At 39.5% G+C, this 20,152-nt stretch overlaps 1 protein-coding gene across 1 annotated transcript in view; it reads left to right on the top strand.

Moving 5' to 3' along the window:
* Window positions 1-20,152, top strand: part of LOC130164271 (uncharacterized) — a 43,853-nt gene that overhangs the window by 15,585 nt on the left and 8,116 nt on the right. Inside the window, exon 11 of the mRNA XM_056368898.1 lies at window positions 2,121-2,444. Within this exon, the coding sequence (XP_056224873.1) occupies window positions 2,121-2,444 (324 nt within the window). The remainder of the gene's footprint in view (window positions 1-2,120; window positions 2,445-20,152) is intronic.

Raw genomic sequence — 20,152 nt, forward strand, 5'->3', positions numbered from 1 at the left:
CTCTGGTTGTTTGTCTCTGGTTGTTTGTCTCTAGTTGTTTGTTTGTCTCTGGTTGTTTGTCTCTGGTTGTTTGTCTCTAGTTGTTTGTTTTTCTGTGGTTGTTTGTCTCTGGTTGTTTGTCTCTGGTTATTTGTCTCTAGTTGTTTGTTTGTCTCTGGTTGTTTATTTCTTGTTGTTCGTTTGTCTCTAGTTGTTTGGTTGTCTCTGGTTGGTTGTTTGTCTGTGGTTGTTTATCTCTTGTTGTTTGTTTGTCTCTGGTTGTTTATCTCTTGTTGTTTGTTTGTCTCTAGTTGTTTGTTTGTCTCTGGTTGTTTGTCTCTAGTTGTTTGTTTGTCTCTGGTTGTTTGTCTCTGGTTGTTTATTTCTTGTAGTTCGTTTGTCTTTAGTTGTTTGGTTGTCTCTGGTTGGTTGTTTGTCTCTGGTTGTTTATCTCTTGTTGTTTGTTTGTCTCTGGTTGTTTATCTCTTGTTGTTTGTTTGTCTCTAGTTGTTTGTTTGTCTCTGGTTGTTTGTCTCTAGTTCTTTGTTTGTCTCTAGTTCTTTGTTTGTCTCTAGTTGTATATTTCCTGTTGTTCGTTTGTCTCTAGTTGTTTGTTTGTCTCTGGTTGTTTGTTTGTCTCTGGTTGTTTGTTTGTCTCTGGTTGTTTGTTTTTCTCTGGTTGGTTGTTTGTCTCTGGTTGTTTATCTCTTGTTGTTTATTTCTTGTTGTTCGTTTGTCTCTAGTAGTTTGTTTGTCTCTGGTTGTTTGTTTTTCTCTGCTTGGTTGTTTGTCTCAGGTTGTTTGTCTCTAGTTGTTTGTCTCTGGTTGTTTGTCTCTGGTTGTTTGTCTCTGGTTTTTTGTCTCTGGTTGTTTGTTTGTCTGTGGTTGTTTGTTTGTTTCTGGTTGGTTGTTTGTCTCTGGTTGGTTGTTTGTCTCTGGTTGTTTGTCTGTGGTTGTTTTTTTGTCTGTGGTTGTTTGTTTGTTTCTGGTTGGTTGTTTGTCTCTGGTTGGTTGTTTGTCTGAGGTTGTTTGTCTGAGGTTGTTTGTCTCTGGTTGTTTGTCTCTGCTTGGTTGTTTGTCTTTAATTGTTTGTCTCTGGTTGTTTGTTTGTCTCTGGTTGTTTGTTTGTCTCTGGTTGTTTGTTTGTCTCTGGTTGTTTGTCTCTGGTTGTTTGTCTCTGGTTGTTTGTCTCAGGTTGTTTGTCTCTGGTTGTTTGTCTCTGGTTGTTTGTCTCTAGTTGTTTGTTTGTCTCTGGTTGTTTGTCTCTGGTTGTTTATTTCTTGTTGTTCGTTTGTCTCTAGTTGTTTGTTTGTCTCTGGTTGGTTGTTTGTCTCTTGTTGTTTGTTTGTCTCTAGTTGTTTGTTTGTCTCTAGTTTATGGTTTGTCTCTGGTTGGTTGTTTGTCTCTTGTTGTTTGTTTTTCTCTAGTTGTTTGTTTGTCTCTAGTTGTTTGTTTTTCTCTGATTGGCTGTTTGTCTCTGGTTGTTTGTTTTTCTCTGCTTGGTTGTTTGTCTCAGGTTGTTTGTCTCTGGTTGTTTGTCTCTGCTTGGTTGTTTGTCTCTAGTTGTTTGTCTCTGGTTGTTTGTTTGTCTCTGGTTGGTTGTTTGTCTCAGGTTGTTTGTCTCTGGTTGTTTGTCTCTGGTTGTTTGTTTGTCTCTGGTTGTTTGTTTGTCTCTGGTTGGTTGTGTCTTTTTGTTTGTCTCTGTTTTGTTGTTTGTCTCCAGTTGTTTGTCTCTGGTTGGTTGTTTGTCTCTGGTTGGTTGTTTGTCTCTAGTTGTTTGTCTCTGGTTGGTTGTTTGTCTCTGGTTGGTTGTTTGTCTCTGGTTGTTTGTCTCTGGTTGGTTGTTTGTCAACAGTCATGTTTGGACTTGAACTCTTCTTCTCTTCAATGGTCAGTTTTCATCCATCAGTGTAAATGTGACAAAGAAAAGACAAAACAATCCCAACAGCATCAAGACTCTGATGGTGTCCAACACCTTCAACACCTGCTTTTAGTTTCTAGATTAGTGTCCCCTGTTCCCTTCTGGTCTGATCTGGTTCTGTCCTTCAGGTTTCTCTACAACTTTGTAATCCTTCAATAAAGAGATTAAAAACTGCTGCTGCTGTCTGTGCAGCTCATGTTGTGCTTTGTTCTCCTCTCAGGTCAAAGGGTGGAGGTGAAGGAAGGGGAGGAGTCTGTCCAGCTGCCCTTCAAGACCACACCTCACCTGTCTGGAAACGTCAGAGTGGAGTGGACGGACCATCACTACAATAAGGTCCATGTGTATCAGAACGGTTCTGACAGACCTGAAGAACAGAACCAGGTTTACAGAGACCGAACAGAGATGAAGGAAGATCCACTGAGAACTGGAGACCTCAGTCTGACCCTGAAACATCTCACAGTCAGAGACACAGGAGACTACACCTGTAGAGTCTACAAGGACGGAGACTTACTGAGAGGGACAACAGTGACTTTCAAGGTCAAAGGTCAGTGTTGTTTGTTTGTCTCTGGTTGTTTGTCTCTGCTTGTTTGTTTGTGTCTGTTTTTTTGTCACTGGTTGTTTATTTGTTTCTGGTTGTTTGTCTCTGGTTGTTTATTTGTTTCTGGTTGTTTGTATTTGGTTTTTTGTTTGTCTCTGGTTGTTTATTTGTTTCTGGTTGTTTGTCTCTGCTTGTTGTTTGTGTGTGGTTGTTTATCTCTGCTTGTTTGTCTCTGGTTGTTTGTCTCTGGTTGGTTGTCTGTCTCTGGTTGTTTGTCTCTGGTGTTTGTCTCTGTTTGTTTGTCTCTGGTTGGTTGCCTGTCTCTGGTTGTTTGTCTCAAGTTGTTTGTCTCTGGTTGTTTGTCTCTAGATGTTTGTCTCTGGTTGTTTGTTTCTGCTTGTTTGTTTGTGTCTGGTTGTTTGTCACTGGTTGTTTATTTGTTTCTGGTTGTTTGTATTTGGTTTTTTGTTTGTCTCTGGTTGTTTATTTGTTTCTGGTTGTTTGTCTCTGCTTGTTGTTTGTGTGTGGTTGTTTATCTCTGCTTGTTTGTCTCTGGTTGTTTGTCTCTGGTTGGTTGTCTGTCTCTGGTTGTTTGTCTCTGGTGTTTGTCTCTGTTTGTTTGTCTCTGGTTGGTTGTCTGTCTCTGGTTGTTTGTCTCAAGTTGTTTGTCTCTGGTTGTTTGTCTCTAGATGTTTGTCTCTGGTTGTTTGTTTCTGCTTGTTTGTTTGTGTCTGGTTGTTTGTCACTGGTTGTTTATTTGTTTCTGGTTGTTTGTCTCTGGTTGTTTATTTGTTTGTGGTTGTTTGTATCTGGTTTTTTGTTTGTCTCTGGTTGTTTATTTGTTTCTGGTTGTTTGTCTCTGCTTGTTTGTTTGTGTCTGGTTGTTTATCTCTGCTTGTTTGTCTCTGGTTGTTTATTTGTTTCTGGTTGTTTGTATTTGGTTTTTTGTTTGTCTCTGGTTGTTTATTTGTTTCTGGTTGTTTGTCTCTGCTTGTTGTTTGTGTGTGGTTGTTTATCTCTGCTTGTTTGTCTCTGGTTGTTTGTCTCTGGTTGGTTGTCTGTCTCTGGTTGTTTGTCTCTGGTGTTTGTCTCTGTTTGTTTGTCTCTGGTTGGTTGTCTGTCTCTGGTTGTTTGTCTCAAGTTGTTTGTCTCTGGTTGTTTGTCTCTAGATGTTTGTCTCTGGTTGTTTGTTTCTGCTTGTTTGTTTGTGTCTGGTTGTTTGTCACTGGTTGTTTATTTGTTTGTGGTTGTTTGTCTCTGGTTGTTTATTTGTTTGTGGTTGTTTGTATCTGGTTTTTTGTTTGTCTCTGGTTGTTTATTTGTTTCTGGTTGTTTGTCTCTGCTTGTTTGTTTGTGTCTGGTTGTTTATCTCTGCTTGTTTGTCTCTGGTTGTTTGTCTCTGGTTGTTTGTCTCTGGTTGTTTGTTTGTCTCTGGTTGGTTGTTTGTCTCTGGTTGTTTGTTTGTCTCTGCTTGTTTGTCTCTGCTTGTTTGTCTCTGCTTGTTTGTTTGTCTCTGCTTGTTTGTCTCTGCTTGTTTGTCTCTGCTTGTTTGTTTGTCTCTGGTTGTTTGTCTCTGGTTGTTTGTCTCTTGTTGTTTGTTTTTCTCAGTTTTTTTGTCTCTGCTTGTTCGTCTCTGGTTGTTTGTCTCTTGTTGTTTGTTTTTCTCAGTTTTTTTGTCTCTGCTTGTTTGTCTCTGGTTGTTTGTCTCTGGTTGTTTGTTTGTCTCTGGTTGTTTGTCTCTGGTTGTTTGTCTCTGGTTGTTTGTCTTTGGTTGTTTGTTTTTCTCTGGTTGTTTGTTTGTGTCTGGTTGTTTGTCTCTGGTTGTTTGTTTGTCTCTGGTTGTTTGTCTCTGGTTTGTTTTTCTCTGGTTGCTTGTTTGTGTCTGGTTGTTTGTCTCTGGTTGTTTGTTTGTCTCTGGTTGTTTGTCTCTTGTTGTTTGTCTCTGGTTGTTTGTCTCTGGTTGGTTGTTTGTCTCTGCTTGTTTGTTTGTGTCTGGTTGTTTGTGTCTGGTTGTTTGTCTCTGGTTTGTTGTTTGTGTCTGGTTGTTTGTCTCTGGTTGTTTGTTTGTCTCTGGTTTGTTTGTCTCTGGTTGGTTGTTTGTCTCTGGTTGTTTGTTTTTCTCTGCTTCTTTGTTTGTGTCTGGTTGTTTGTCACTGGTTCTTTATTTGTTTCTTGTGGTTTTGTCTCTGGTTGTTTATTTGTTTCTGGTTGTTTGTCTCTGGTTGTTTATTTGTTTCTGGTTGTTTGTCTCTGGTTGGTTGTTTGTCTCTGCTTGTTTGTCTCTGCTTGTTTGTCTCTGCTTGTTTGTCTCTGGTTGTTTGTTTGTCTCTGGTTGTTTGTTTGTCTCAAGTTTTTTGTTTGTCACTGGTTTTTTATTTGTTTTTGGTTGTTTGTCACTGGTTGTTTTTTTGTTTCTTGTTGTTTGACACTGCTTTTTTATTTGTTTCTGGTTGTTTGTCTCTGGTTGGTTGTTTGTGTCTGGTTGTTTGTCTCTGGTTGTTTGTTTGTCTATGGTTGTTTGTCTCTGGTTGTTTGTTTGTCTCTGTTTGTTGTTTGTCTCTGATTGTTTGTCTCTTGTTGTTTGTTTGTCTCTAGTTGTTTGTTTGTCTCTAGTTGTTTGTTTGTCTCTGGTTGTTTGTCTCTAGTTGTTTATTTCTTGTTGTTCATTGGTCTCTAGTTGTTTGTTTGTCTATGGTTGTTTGTCTCTAGGTGTTTGTCTCTAGTTGTTTGTCTCTGTTTGTTGTTTGCCTCTTGTTGTTTGTTTGTTTCTGGTTGTTTGTCTCTGGTTGTTTGTTTGTCTCTGGTGTTTTTTTTTTGTCTCTAGTTGTTTGTCTCTGGTTTGGTTGTTTGTCTCTGGTTGTTTGTTTCTGGTTGTTTGTCTCTGGTTGTGTGTTTGTCTCTGGTTGTTTGTCTCTGGTTGTTTGTTTGTCTCTGTTTGTTGTTTGTCTCTGGTTGTTTGTCTCTTGTTGTTTGTTGGTCTGTAGTTGTTTTTCTCTTTTTTTTTGTTTGTCTCTGTATGTTGTTTGTCTCTGGTTGTTTGTTTGTCTATGGTTTTTTGTCTCTGGTTTTTTGTTCGTCTCTGTTTGTTGTTTGTCTCTGGTTGTTTTTGTGTCTGTGGTTGTTTGTCTCTAGTTTTTTGTCTCTGTTTGTTGTTTGTCTCTGGTTGTTTGTTTGTTTCTGGTTGTTTGTCTCTTGTTGTTGTCTCTGGTTGTTTGTCTCTATTTGGTTGTTTGTCTCTGGTTTGTTGTTTGTCTCTGGTTGTTTGTTTGTCTCTGGTTGTTTGTTTGTCTCTGGTTGGTTGTTTGTCTCTGGTTGTTTTTCTCTGGTTGTTTGTCTCTGGTTGTTTGTCTCTGGTTGTTTGTCTCTGGTTGTTTGTCTCTGGTTGGTTGTTTGTCAACAGACATGTTTGGACTTGAACTCTTCTTCTCTTCAATGGTCAGTTTTCATCCATCAGTGTAAATGTGACAAAGAAAAGACAGAGGAGACAAAACAATCCCAACAGCATCAAGACTCTGATGGTCTCCAACACCTTCAACACCTGCTTTTAGTTTCTAGATTAGTGTCCCCTGTTCCCTTCTGGTCTGATCTGGCTCTGTCCTTCAGGTTTCTCTACAACTTTGTAATCCTTCAATAAAGAGATTAAAAGCTGCTGCTGCTGTTTATACAGCTCATGTTGTGCTTTGTTCTCCTCTTAGACCAAGAGGTCGAGGTGAAGGAGGTGGAGGAGGGGGAGGAGTCTGTCCAGCTGCCCTTCAAGACCACACCTCACCTGTCTGGAGACGTCAGAGTGGAGTGGATAGACGAATACGACAGGAAAGTCCATGTGTATCAGAACGGTTCTGACAGACCTGAAGAACAGGACCAGGTTTACAGAGACCGAACAGAGATGAAGAAAGATCCACTGAGAATTGGAGACCTCAGTCTGACCCTGAACCACCTCACAGTCACAGACACAGGAGACTACACCTGTAGAGTCTACAAGGACGGAGACTTACTGAGAGGGACAGCAGTGAATATCAAGGTCAAAGGTCAGTGTTGTTTTTTTTTCTCTGGTTGTTTGTTTTAGGTGTCGATCTATTATCACGTTATTTCTTTTAACCGATAAAATCAAATATCTTTGAGTAAACGTGTGACTGTGGGACATTTTAAAAGGGGCGGGGTCAAACATCTTATTGGTGATAATAATAATAATAATAATAAAGAACATCTTCATGTCACCAGGTGAGTCAGTTCACAGGTGAGAACAGAAATCCAGCAGTTAACTCCAGTCAGGCTCTTTACAGTCTGTGATTACAGCTGATAATCACTAATATTCACTCAGTGATCAGTTTATTAGGAACATTAAACTGATGGAGTCTAATGCAACAGTCCTGCAGTAAATCCTCCTTCATGAAGGTTTTAAAACCGTTTCAGACAGATGTTGATGATCATTGTGGAGCTGTGTGACATTATACAGCTGTTTCTCTTATTTACCTACATTCACTGATAGAAACGGGGTGGACAGAATAATACAAACACCTGGACGCCACAGTGAGTGTCCTCATACAGCAGGAGGTCTGTGTTGGCTGATCGGTCCAAATATCAGCTATCAATCTCATTGATTACTGATGATCGATATCAGCCCTGAAAAGACATGTTGGTGGATCACTAGTTTGTTTGTCTCTGGTTGTTTGTCTCTAGTTGTTTGTTTGTCTCTAGTTGTTTGTCTCTGGTTGTTTGTCTCTGGTGTTTTGTCTCTGGTTGTTTGTCTCTGTTTGTTTGTTTGTCTCTGGTTGTTTGTCTCTGTTTGTTTGTTTGTCTCTGGTTGTTTGTCTCTGGTTGTTTGTCTCTGGTGTTTTGTCTCTGGTTGTTTGTCTCTGTTTGTTTGTTTGTCTCTGGTTGTTTGTCTCTGTTTGTTTGTTTGTCTCTGGTTGTTTGTCTCTGGTTGTTTGTTTGTCTCTGCTTGTTTGTTTGTGTCTGGTTGTTTGTCTCTGGTTGGTTGTTTGTCTCTGTTTGTTTGTTTGTCTCTGGTTGTTTGTCTCTGGTTGTTTGTTTGTGTCTGGTTGTTTGTCTTTGGTGTTTTGTCTCTTGTTGTTTGTTTGTCTCTAGTTGTTTGTCTCTGCTTGTTTGTCTCTGGTTGGTTGTTTGTCTATGGTTGTTTGTTTTTCTCTGCTTGTTTTTCTCTACTTGTTTGTCTCTGCTTGTTTGTCTCTGCTTGTTTGTCTCTGGTTGGTTGTTTGTCTCTGCTTGTTTGTTTGTTTCTGGTTGTTTTTCTCTGGTTGTTTATTTGTTTCTGGTTGTTTGTCTCTGGTTGGTTGTTTGTCTCTGCTTGTTTGTTTGTGTCTGGTTGTTTGTCTCTGCTTGTTTGTTTGTCTCTGCTTGTTTGTTTGTGTCTGGTTGTTTGTTTGTGTCTGGTTGTTTGTCTCTGGTTGTTTGTCTCTGCTTGTTTGTTTGTGTCTGGTTGTTTGTCTCTGGTTGTTTGTTTGTCTCTGGTTGTTTGTCTCTGCTTGTTTGTTATTGTCTGGTTGTTTGTTTCTGGTTGTTTGTCTCTGGTATTTTGTTTGTGTCTGGTTGTTTGTCTCTGGTTGTTTGTTTGTCTGTGGTTGTTAGTCTCTGGTTGTTTGTCTTTGGTGTTTTGTCTCTTGTTGTTTGTTTGTCTCTAGTTGTTTGTCTCTAGTTTTTTGTCTCTGGTTGGTTGTTTGTCTCTGGTTGGTTGTTTATCTCTGGTTGTTTGTCCCTGGTTGTTTGTTTGTCTCTGGTTGTTTGTTTGTCTCTGGTTATTTGTCTCTGGTTGGTTGTTTATCTCTGGTTGTTTGTTTGTCTCTAGTAGTTTTTGTCTGGTTGTTTGTTTGTCTCTGGTTATTTGTCTCTGGTTGTTTGTCTCTGCTTGTTCGTCTCTGATTGTCTATCTCTTGTTGTTTGTTTGTCTCTGGTTGTTTATCTCTTGTTGTTTGTTTGTCTCTGGTTGGTTGTTTGTCTCTGATTGTTAGTTTGTCTCTGGTTGTTTGTTTGTCCCTGGTTGTTTGTTAGTCTCTTGTTGTTTGTTTGTCTCTTGTTGTTTGTTTGTCTCTAGTTGTTTGTGTGTCTCTGGTTGTTTGTTTATCTCTGGTTGTTTGTCTCTTTTTGTTTGTTTGTCTTTAGTTGGTTGTTTGTCTTTAGTTGTTTGTTTGTCTCTGGTTGTTTGTCTCTGGTTGTTTGTCTCTGGTTGTTTGTCTCTTGTTGTTTGTCTCTGGTTGTTTGTCTCTTGTTGTTTGTTTGTCTTTAGTTGTTTGTCTCTGGTTGGTTGTTTGTCTCTGGTTGTTTATCTCTTGTTGTTTGTCTCTGGTGTTTTGTCTCTGTTTGTTTGTCTCTGGTTGGTTGTTTGTATCTGGTTGTTTGTCTCTCGTTGTTTGTCTCTAGTTGTTTGTCTCTGGTTGTTTGTCTCTATTTGTTTGTCTCTGGTTGTTTGTCTCTGGTTGTTTGTCTCTGGTTGGTTTGTCTCTGGTTGGTTGTTTGTATCTGGTTGTTTGTCTCTCGTTGTTTGTCTCTAGTTGTTTGTCTCTGGTTGTTTGTCTCTATTTGTTTGTCTCTGGTTGTTTGTCTCTGGTTGTTTGTCTCTGGTTGGTTGTTTGTCTCTGGTTGGTTGTTTGTCTCTGGTTGTTTGTCTCTGGTTGGTTGTTTGTCAACAGTCATGTTTGGACTTGAACTCTTCTTCTCTTCAATGGTCAGTTTTCATCCATCAGTGTAAATGTGACAAAGAAAAGACAGAGGAGACAAAACAATCCCAACAGCATCAAGACTCTGATGGTCTCCAACACCTTCAACACCTGCTTTTAGTTTCTAGATTAGTGTCCCCTGTTCCCTTCTGGTCTGATCTGGTTCTGTCCTTCAGGTTTCTCTACAACTTTGTAATCCTTCAATAAAGAGATTAAAAACTGCTGCTGCTGTTTGTGCAGCTCATGTTGTGCTTTGTTCTCCTCTCAGACCAAGAGGTGGAGGTGAAGGAGGTGGAGGAGGGGGAGGAGTCTGTCCAGCTGCCCTTCAAGACCACAGCTCACCTGTCTGGAGACGTCAGAGTGGAGTGGATAGACGATTACGACAGGAAGGTCCATGTGTATCAGAACGGTTCTGACAGACCTGAAGAACAGAACCAGGTTTACAGAGACCGAACAGAGATGAAGGAAGATCCACTGAGAACTGGAGACTTCAGTCTGACCCTGAAACACCTCACAATCAGAGACACAGGATACTACACCTGTAGAGTCTACAAGGACGGAGACTTACTGAGAGGGACGAGAGTGTTTCTCTGGGTCAAAGGTCAGTGTTGTTTTTTTCTCTGGTTGTTTGTTTCAGGTGTCGATCTATTATCACGTTATTTCTTTTAACCGATAAAATCAAATATCTTTGAGTAAACGTGTGGCTGTGTGACATTTTAAAAGGGGCGGGGTCAAACATCTTATTGGTGATAATAATAATAGTAAAGAACATCTTCATGTCACCAGGTGAGTCAGTTCACAGGTGAGAACAGAAATCCAGCAGTTAACTCCAGTCAGGCTCTTTACAGTCTGTGATTACAGCTGATAATCACTAATATTCACTCAGTGATCAGTTTATTAGGAACATTAAACTGATGGAGTCTAATGCAACAGTCCTGCAGTAAATCCTCCTTCATGAAGGTTTTAAAACCGTTTCAGACAGATGTTGATGATCATTGTGGAGCTGTGTGACATTATACAGCTGTTTCTCTTATTTACCTACATTCACTGATAGAAACGGGGTGGACACAATAATACAAACACCTGGACGCCACAGTGACTGTCCTCATACAGCAGTAGGTCTGTGTTGGCTGATCGGTCCAAATATCAGCTATCAATCTCATTGATTACTGATGATCGATATCAGCCCTGAAAAGACATGTTGGTGGATCACTAGTTTGTTTGTCTCTGGTTGTTTGTCTCTAGTTGTTGTTTGTCTCTGGTTGTTTGTCTCTGGTTGTTTGTCTCTAGTTGTTTGTCTCTAGTTGTTTGTTTGTCTCTGGTTGGTTGTTTGTCTCTAGTTGTTTGTTGTTCTCTGGTTGGTTGTTTGTCTCTGGTTGGTTGTTTGTCTCTGGTTGTTTGTTTATCTCTGTTTGTTTGTTTGTCTCTGGTTGGTTTTTTGTCTCTGGTTGTTTGTTTTTCTCTGGTTGGTTGTTTGTCTCTGGTTGGTTGTTTGTTTGTTTCTGGTTGTTTGTTTGTCTCTGGTTGGTTGTTTGTCTGTGGTTGTTTGTCTCTGTTTGTTTGTCTCTGGTTGGTTGGTTGTCTCTGGTTGGTTGTTTGTCTCTAGTTGTTTGTCTCTGTTTGTTTGTCTCTGGTTGATTGTTTGTCTCTGGTTGGTTGTTTGTCTCTAGTTGTTAGTCTCTGGTTGGTTTTTTGTCTTTGGTTGTTTGTCTCTGTTTGTTTGTCTCTGGTTGGTTGTTTGTCTCTGGTTGGTTGTTTGTCTCTAGTTGTTTGTCTCTGGTTGGTTGTTTGTCTCTGGTTGGTTGTTTGTCTCCGGTTGTTTGTCTCTGTTTGTTTGTCTCTGGTTGGTTGTTTGTCTCTGGTTGGTTGTTTGTCTCTAGTTGTTTGTCTCTGGTTGGTTGTTTGTCTCTAGTTGTTTGTCTCTGGTTGGTTGTTTGTCTCTAGTTGGTTGTCTCTGGTTGTTTGTCTCTGGTTGTTTGTCTCTGGTTGTTTGTCTCTGGTTGTTTGACTCTGGTTGTTTGTTTGTCTCTGGTTGTTTGTTTGTCTCTGGTTGGTTGTTTGTCTCTGGTTGTTTGTCTCTGGTTGGTTGTTTGTCAACAGTCATGTTTGGACTTGAACTCTTCTTCTCTTCAATGGTCAGTTTTCATCCATCAGTGTAAATGTGACAAAGAAAAGACAAAACAATCCCAACAGCATCAAGACTCTGATGGTCTCCAACACCTTCAACACCTGCTTGTAGTTTCTAGATTAGTGTCCCCTGTTCCCTTCTGGTCTGATCTGGTTCTGTCCTTCAGGTTTCTCTACAACTTTGTAATCCTTCAGTAAAGAGATTAAAAGCTGCTGCTGCTGTTTATACAGCTCATGTTGTGCTTTGTTCTCCTCTCAGGTCAAGAGGTGAAGGTGAAGGAGGTGGAGGAGGGGGAGGAGTCTGTCCAGCTGCCCTTCAAGACCACTGCTCACCTGTCTGGAGACGTCAGAGTGGAGTGGATAGACGATTACGACAGGAAGGTCCATGTGTATCAGAACGGTTCTGACAGACCTGAAGAACAGAACCAGGTTTACAGAGACCGAACAGAGATGAAGAAAGATCCACTGAGAACTGGAGACTTCAGTCTGACCCTGAAACACCTCACAATCAGAGACACAGGATACTACACCTGTAGAGTCTACAAGGACGGACACTTACTGAGAGGGACAGCAGTGAGTCTCAGGGTCAAAGGTCTGTGTTGTTTATTTGTTTCTGTTTTTTTTGTCTCTGGTTGTTTGTCTCTGGTTGTTTATTTGTCTCTGGTTGTTTGTTTTAGGGATCGATCTATCATCGGTGGTAAATTGCAGCATTTTCCGATTATCGATAACGTTTTTTAACCGATAAAATCAAATATCTTTGAGTAAACGTGTGACTGTGTGACACTTTAAAAGGGGCGGGGTCAAACATCTTATTGGTGATAATAATAATAATAAAGAACATCTTCATGTCACCAGGTGAGTCAGTTCACAGGTGAGAACAGAAATCCAGCAGTTAACTCCAGTCAGGCTCTTTACAGTCTGTGATTACAGCTGATAATCACTAATATTCACTCAGTGATCAGTTTATTAGGAACATTAAACTGATGGAGTCTAATGCAACAGTCCTGCAGTAAATCCTCCTTCATGAAGGTGTTAAAACCGTTTCAGACAGATGTTGATGATCATTGTGGAGCTGTGTGACATTATACAGCTGTTTCTCTTATTTACCTACATTCACTGATAGAAACGGGGTGGACAGAATAATACAAACACCTGGACGCCACAGTGACTGTCCTCATACAGCAGTAGGTCTGTGTTGGCTGATCGGTCCAAATATCAGCTATCAATCTCATTGATTACTGATGATCGATATCAGCCCTGAAAAGACATGTTGGTGAATCACTAGTTTGTTTGTCTCTGGTTGTTTGTATTTACTTGTTTGTTTGTCTCTGGTTGTTTGTCCCTAGTTGTTTGTTTGTCTCTGGTTGTTTGTCTCTGGTTTTTTGTCTCTAGTTGTTTGTTTGTCTCTAGTTGGTTGTTTGTCTCTAGTTGTTTGTTTGTGTCTAGTTGTTTGTCTCTGGTTGTTTGTCTCTGGTTGGTTGTTTGTCTCTAGTTGTTTGTTTGTCTCTAGTTGTTTGTCTCTAGTTGTTTGTTTGTCTCTAGTTGTTTGTTTGTCTCTAGTTGTTTGTATCTGGTTGTTTGTTTGTCTCTAGTTGTTTGTTTGTCTCTGGCTGTTTGTCTCTGGTTGTTTGTCTCTGGTTATTTGTTTGTCTCTGGTTGGTTGTTTGTCTCTAGTTGTTTGTTTGTCTCTAGTTGTTTGTCTCTGGTTGTTTTGTCTCTGGTTGTTTGTCTCTGGTTGTTTGTTTGTCTCTAGTTGTTTGTCTCTGGTTGTTTGTCTCTGGTTGTTTGTTTGTCTCTAGTTTTTTGTTTGTCTCTGGTTGTTTGTCTCTGGTTGTTTGTCTCTATTTGTTTTTCTCTGGTTGGTTGTCTCTGGTTGGTTGTTTGTCAACAGACATGTTTGGACTTGAACTCTTCTTCTCTTCAATGGTCAGTTTTCATCCATCAGTGTAAATGTGACAAAGAAAAGATGGAGGAGACAAAACAATCCCAACAGCATCAAGACTCTGATGGTGTCCAACACCTTCAACACCTGCTTTTAGTTTCTAGATTAGTGTCCCCTGTTCCCTTCTGGTCTGATCTGGTTCTGTCCTTCAGGTTTCCCTACAACTTTGTAATCCTTCAATAAAGAGATTAAAAACTGCTGCTGCTGTTTATACAGCTCATGTTGTGCTTTGTTCTCCTCTCAGGTCAAGAGGTGGAGGTGAAGGAAGGGGAGGAGTCTGTCCAGCTGCCCTTCAAGACCACAGGTCACCTGTCTGCAGACGTCAGAGTGGAGTGGACGGACCATCACAACAATAAGGTCCATGTGTATCAGAACGGTTCTGACAGACCTGAAGAACAGGACCAGGTTTACAGAGACCGAACAGAGATGAAGAAAGATCCACTGAGAACTGGAGACCTCAGTCTGACCCTGAAACACCTCACAATCAGAGACAGAGGAGACTACACCTGTAGAGTCTACAAGGACGGACACTTCCTGAGAGGAACAGCAGTGACTCTCAGGGTCAAAGGTCAGTGTTGTTTATTTGTCTCTGGTTGTTTGTTTGTCTCTGGTTTTTTGTCTCTGGTTGGTTGTTTTAGGGATCGATCTATCAACAGTGGTAAAATTCAGCATTTTCCGAATATCGATAAGGTTTTTTTTTTTACTGATAAAATCAAATATCTTTGAGTAAACGTGTGACTGTGTGACACTTTAAAAAGGGCGGGGTCAAACATCTTATTGGTGATAATAATAATAGTAAAGAACATCTTCATGTCACCAGGTGAGTCGGTTCACAGGTGAGAACAGAAATCCAGCAGTTAACTCCAGTCAGGCTCTTTACAGTCTGTGATTACAGCTGATAATCACTAATATTCACTCAGTGATCAGTTTATTAGGAACATTAAACTGATGGAGTCCAATGCAACAGTCCTGCAGTAAATCCTCCTTCATGAAGGTTTTAAAACCGTTTCAGACAGATGTTGATGATCATTGTGGAGGATGTGTGACATTATACAGCTGTTTCTCTTATTTACCTACATTCACTGATAGAAACGGGGTGGACACAATAATACAAACACCTGGACGCCACAGTGACTGTCCTCATACAGCAGTAGGTCTGTGTTGGCTGATCGGTCCAAATATCAGCTATCAATCTCATTGATTACTGATGATCGATATCAGCCCTGAAAAGACATGTTGGTGGATCACTAGTTTGTTTGTCTCTGGTTGTTTGTCTCTAGTTGTTGTTTGTCTCTGGTTGTTTGTCTCTGGTTGTTTGTCTCTGGTTGGTTGTTTGTCTCTGCTTGTTTGTCTCTGCTTGTTTGTCTCTGGTTGTTTGTCTCTGGTTGTTTGTTTGTCTCTGGTTGTTTGTTTGTCTCAAGTTTTTTGTTTGTCTCTGGTTGCTTGTTTTTCTGTCTCTGGTTGTTTGTTTGTCTCTGGTTGTTTGTCTCTAGTTGTTTGTCTCTGTTTGTTTGTTTGTCTCTGGTTTGTTTTTTGTCTCTGGTTGTTTGTCTGTAGTTGTTTGTCTCTTTTTGTTTGTCTCTGGTTTTTTGTCTCTGGTTGTTTGTTTCTGGTTGGTTGTTTGTTTCTGGTTGTTGGTCTTTGGTTGTTTGTTTTTCTGTCTCTACTTGTTTGTTTGTCTCAAGTTTTTTGTTTGTCTCTGATTGTTTGTCTCTAGTTGTTTGTTTGTTTCTGGTTGTTTGTGTCCGGTTTTTTGTCTCTGGTTGGTTGTTTGTTTCTGGTTGTTTGTCTCTAATTGTTTGTTTCTGGTTGTTTGTCTCTAGTGGTTTGTCTCTGGTTGTTTGGTTTTCTGTCTCTGGTTGTTTGTTTGTCTCAAGTTTTTTGTTAGTCTCTTGTTGTTTGTCTCTGTTTTTTTTGTTTGTCTCTTGTTGGTTTTTTGTCTCTGGTTGGTTGTTTGTCTCTAGTTATTTGTCTCTGGTTGTTTGTCTCTGGTTGGTTATTTGTGTCTGGTTGTTTGACTCTGGTTGTTTATTTGTCTCTGGATGTTTGTTTGTCTCTGGTTGTTTGTCTCTGGTTTGGTTGTTTTTCTCTGGTTGTTTGTTTGTCTCTTCTTGTTTGTCTCTTGTTATTTGTCTCTGGTTATTTTTCTCTGGTTGTTTGTCTCTAGTTGTTTGTCACTAGTTGTTTGTCTCTAGTTGTTTGTCTCTGGTTGTTTTTCTCTGGTTGTCTGTCTCTAGTTGTTTGTCTCTGGTTGTTTGTCTCTAGTTGTTTGTCTCTGGTCTCTGGTTGTTTTTCTCTTGTTGTTTGTCTCTGGTTGTTTGTTTGTCTCTTTTTTTTTGTCTCTGGTTTTTTGTCTCTGGTTGTTTGTCTCTGGTTGGTTGTTTGTCAACAGTCATGTTTGGACTTGAACTCTTCTTCTCTTCAATGGTCAGTTTTCATCCATCAGTGGAAATGTGACAAAGAAAAGACAAAACAATCCCAACAGCATCAAGACTCTGATGGTCTCCAACACCTTCAACACCTGCTTTTAGTTTCTAGATTAGTGTCCCCTGTTCCCTTCTGGTCTGATCTGGCTCTGTCCTTCAGGTTTCCCTACAACTTTGTAATCCTTCAATAAAGAGATTAAAAACTGCTGCTGCTGTTTGTGCAGCTCATGTTGTGCTTTGTTCTCCTCTCAGACCAAGAGGTGGAGGTGAAGGAGGTGGAGGAGGGGGAGGAGTCTGTCCAGCTGCCCTTCAAGACCACAGCTCACCTGTCTGAAGACGTCAGAGTGGAGTGGATAGACGAATACGACAGGAAAGTCCATGTGTATCAGAACGGTTCTGACAGACCTGAAGAACAGAACCAGGTTTACAGAGACCGAACAGAGATGAAGGAAGATCCACTGAGAACTGGAGACCTCAGTCTGACCCTGAAACACCTCACAGTCAGAGACAGAGGAAGATACACCTGTACAGTCTACAAGGACGGAGACTTACTGAGAGGGACGAGAGTGTTTCTCTGGGTCAAAGGTCAGTGTTGTTTTTTTCTCTGGTTGTTTGTTTCAGGTGTCGATCTATTATCACGTTATTTCTTTTTACCGATAAAATCAAATATCTTTGAGTAAACGTGTGGCTGTGTGACATTTTAAAAGGGGCGGGGTCAAACATCTTATCGGTGATAATAATAATAGTAAAGAACATCTTCATGTCACCAGGTGAGTCAGTTCACAGGTGAGAACAGAAATCCAGCAGTTAACTCCAGTCAGGCTCTTTACAGTCTGTGATTACAGCTGATAATCACTAATATTCACTCAGTGATCAGTTTATTAGGAACATTAAACTGATGGAGTCTAATGCAACAGTCCTGCAGTAAATCCTCCTTCATGAAGGTTTTAAAACCGTTTCAGACAGATGTTGATGATCATTGTGGAGGATGTGTGACATTATACAGCTGTTTCTCTTATTTACCTACATTCACTGATAGAAACGGGGTGGACACAATAATACAAACACCTGGACGCCACAGTGAGTGTCCTCATACAGCAGTAGGTCTGTGTTGGCTGATCGGTCCAAATATCAGCTATCAATCTCATTGATTACTGATGATCGATATCAGCCCTGAAAAGACATGTTGGTGAATCACTAGTTTGTTTGTCTCTGTTTTTTGTCTCTAGTTGTTTGTTTGTCTCTGGTTGTTTGTCTCTGGTTGTTTGTCTCTGGTTGGTTGTTTGTCTCTTGTTGTTGTTTGTCTCTGGTTGTTTATATTTTGATGTTTGTTTGTCTCTGGTTGTTTATCTCTTGTTGTGTGTTTGTCTCTGGTTGTTTATCTCTTGTTGTGTGTTTGTCTCTGGTTGTTTGTCTCTGGTTGGTTGTTTGTCTCTTGTTGTTTGTTTGTCTCTGGTTGTTTATCTTTTGTTGTTTGTTTGTCTCTGGTTGTTTATCTCTTGTTGTGTGTTTGTCTCTGGTTGTTTGTCTCTCGTTGTTTGTCTCTAGTTGTTTGTTTGTCTCAGGTTGTTTATCTCTTGTTGTTTTTTTGTCTCTAGTTGTTTGTTTGTCTCTGGTTGTTTATCTCTTGTTGTTTGTTTGTCTCTAGTTGTTTGTTTTTCTCTGGTTGGTTGTTTGTCTCTGGTTGGTTGTTTGTCTCTGGTTGTTTGTCTCTGGTTGTATGTATCTTTTTTTATATGTAGTTGTTTGTCTCTGACTGTTTGTCTCTGGTTTTTGTCTCTAGTTGTTTGTCTGTAGTTGTTTGTCTCTGGTTGTTTGTCTATAGTTCTTTGTCTCTGATCTCTGGTTGTTTTTCTCTGGTTGTTTGTCGCTGTTTTTTTTGTCTCTAGTTGTTTGTCTCTGGTTGTTTGTCTCTGGATGTTTGTCCCTAGTTGTTTGTCCCTAGTTGTTTGTCTCTGGTTGTTTGTCTCTAGTTGTTTGTCTCTGGTTTTTTGTCTCTTGTTGTTTTTCTCTAGTAGTTCGTCTCTCGTTGTTTGTCTCTTGTTTGTCTGTAATTGTTTGTCGCTGTTTTTTTGTCTCTAGTTGTTTGTCTCTGTTTTTTTCTCTCTAGTTGTTTGTCTCTGTTTTTTTATCTCTGATTGTTTGTCTCTAGTTGTTTGTCTCTAGTTGTTTGTTTCTGGTTGTTTGTCGCTGGTTTTTTGTCTCTGGTTGTTTGTCTCTGGTTGTTTGTCTCTGGTTGTTTGTCTCTAGTTGTTTGTATCTAGTTTTTTGTCTCTGGTTGTTAGTTTGTCTCTGGTTGTTTGTCTCTGGTTGTTTTTCTCTAGTTTTTTGTCTCTGGTTGTTAGTTTGTCTCTGGTTGTTTGTCTCTGGTTGTTTTTCTCTAGTTGTTTGTCTCTGGTTGTTTGTCTCTGGTTGTTTGTTTGTCTCTGGTTGTTTGTTTGTCTCTGGTTGGTTGTTTGTATCTGGTTGTTTGTCTCTAGTTGTTTGTCTCTGGTTGTTTGTCTCTGTTTGTTTGTCTCTGTTTGTTTGTCTATGGTTCTTTGTCTCTAGTTGTTTGTCTGTAGTTGTTTGTCTCTTGTTTGTCTCTAGTTGTTTGTCTCTTGTTTGTCTCTAGTTGTTTGTCTCTGGTTGTTTATCTCTTGTTTTTTTTTGTCTCTGATTGTTTATCTCTTGTTGTTTGTTTGTCTCTGGTTGTTTATCTCTTGTTGTTTGTTTGTGTCTAGTTGTTTGTTTGTCTCTAGTTGTTTGTTTGTCTCTAGTTGTTTGTTTGTCTTTAGTTGTTTGTTTGTCTATGGTTGTTTTTTTGTCTCTGATTGTTTGTCTCTGGTTGTTTGTCTCTAGTTGTTTGTCTCTGGTTGTTTGTTTGTCTCTTGTTGTTTGTCTCTGGTTGTTTGTCTCTTGATTTTTGTCTCTTGTTGTTTGTCTCTGGTTTTTTCTCTCTAGTTGTTTGTCTCTGGTTGTTTGTCTCTAGTTGTTTGTCTCTGGTTGTTTGTCTCTTGATTTTTGTCTCTTGTTTTTCTCTAGTTGTTTGTCTCTGGTTTTTTGTCTGTTGTTTGTCTCTAGATTTTTGTCTCTAGTTGTTTGTCTCTAGTTGTTTGTCTCTGGTTGTTTGTCTCTGATTGTTTGTCTCTAGATTTTTGTGTCTAGTTGTTTGTTTCTGGTTGTTTGTCGCTGGTTTTTTGTCTCTGTTTGTTTGTCTCTGGTTGTTTGTCTCTGGTTGTTTGTCTCTAGTTGTTTGTATCTAGTTTTTTGTCTCTGGTTGTTAATTTGTCTCTGGTTGTTTGTCTCTGGTTGTTTTTCTCTAGTTGTTTGTCTCTGGTTGTTTGTCTCTGGTTGTTTTTCTCTAGTTGTTTGTCTCTGGTTGTTTGTTTGTCTCTGGTTGGTTGTTTGTATCTGGTTGTTTGTCTCTAGTTGTTTGTTTTTCTCTGGTTGGATGTCTGTCACTGGTTGTTTGTTTATCTCTTGTTGTTTTTTTGTCTCTAGTTGTTTGTTTTTCTCTGGTTGGATGTTTGTCACTGGTTGTTTGTTTGTCTCTGATTGTTTATCTCTTTTTGTTTGTTTATCTCTGGTTGTTTATCTCTTGTTGTTTGTTTGTCTCTAGTTGTTTGTTTGTCTCTGATTGTTTGTTTGTCTCTAGTTGTTTGTTTGTCTTTAGTTTTTTGTTTGTCGATGGTTGTTTTTTTGTCTCTGATTGTTTGTCTCTAGTTGTTTTTCTCGGGTTGTTTGTCTCTGGTTGGTTGTTTGTCTCTGGTTGTTTGTTTGTTTCTGCTTGTTTGTCTCAAGTTTTTTTTTTGTCTCTGCTTGTTTGTTTGTCTCTGGTTGTTTGTTTGTGTCTGGTTGTTTGTTTCTTGTTATTTGTCTCTTGTTATTTGTCTGTAGTTGTTTGTCTCTTGTTTGTCTCTAGTTGTTTGTCTCTTGTTTGTCTGTAGTTGTTTGTCTCTGGTTGTTTCTCTTGTTTTTTTTGTCTCTGATTGTTTATCTCTTGTTGTTTGTTTGTCTCTGGTTGTTTATCTCTGGTTGTTTGTTTGTCTCTTGTTGTTTGTCTCTTGTTGTTTTTCTCTAGTAGTTTGTCTCTAGTTGTTTGTCTCTTGTTTGTCTGTAATTGTTTGTCTCTGGTTGTTTGTCTCTGTTTGTTTGTCTATGGTTCTTTGTCTCTAGTTGTTTGTCTCTAGTTGTTTGTCTCTTGTTTGTCTCTAGTTGTTTGTCTCTTGTTTGTCTGTAATTGTTTGTCTCTGGTTGTTTGTCGCTGTTTTTTTGTCTCTAGTTGTTTGTCTCTGGTTTTTTCTCTCTAGTTGTTTGTCTCTGGTTGTTTGTCTCTAGTTGTTTGTCTCTGGTTGTTTGTCTCTTGATTTTTGTCTCTTGTTTGTCTCTAGTTGTTTGTCTCTGGTTTTTTGTCTCTTGTTTGTCTCTAGATTTTTGTCTCTAGTTGTTTGTCTCTAGTTGTTTGTCTCTGGTTGTTTGTCTCTGATTGTTTGTCTCTAGTTGTTTGTCTCTAGTTGTTTGTTTCTGGTTGTTTGTCGCTGGTTTTTTGTCTCTGGTTGTTTG

The sequence above is a fragment of the Seriola aureovittata genome, chromosome 23, assembly GCF_021018895.1.
Source record: "Seriola aureovittata isolate HTS-2021-v1 ecotype China chromosome 23, ASM2101889v1, whole genome shotgun sequence".
NCBI classification, from domain to species: domain Eukaryota; kingdom Metazoa; phylum Chordata; class Actinopteri; order Carangiformes; family Carangidae; genus Seriola; species Seriola aureovittata.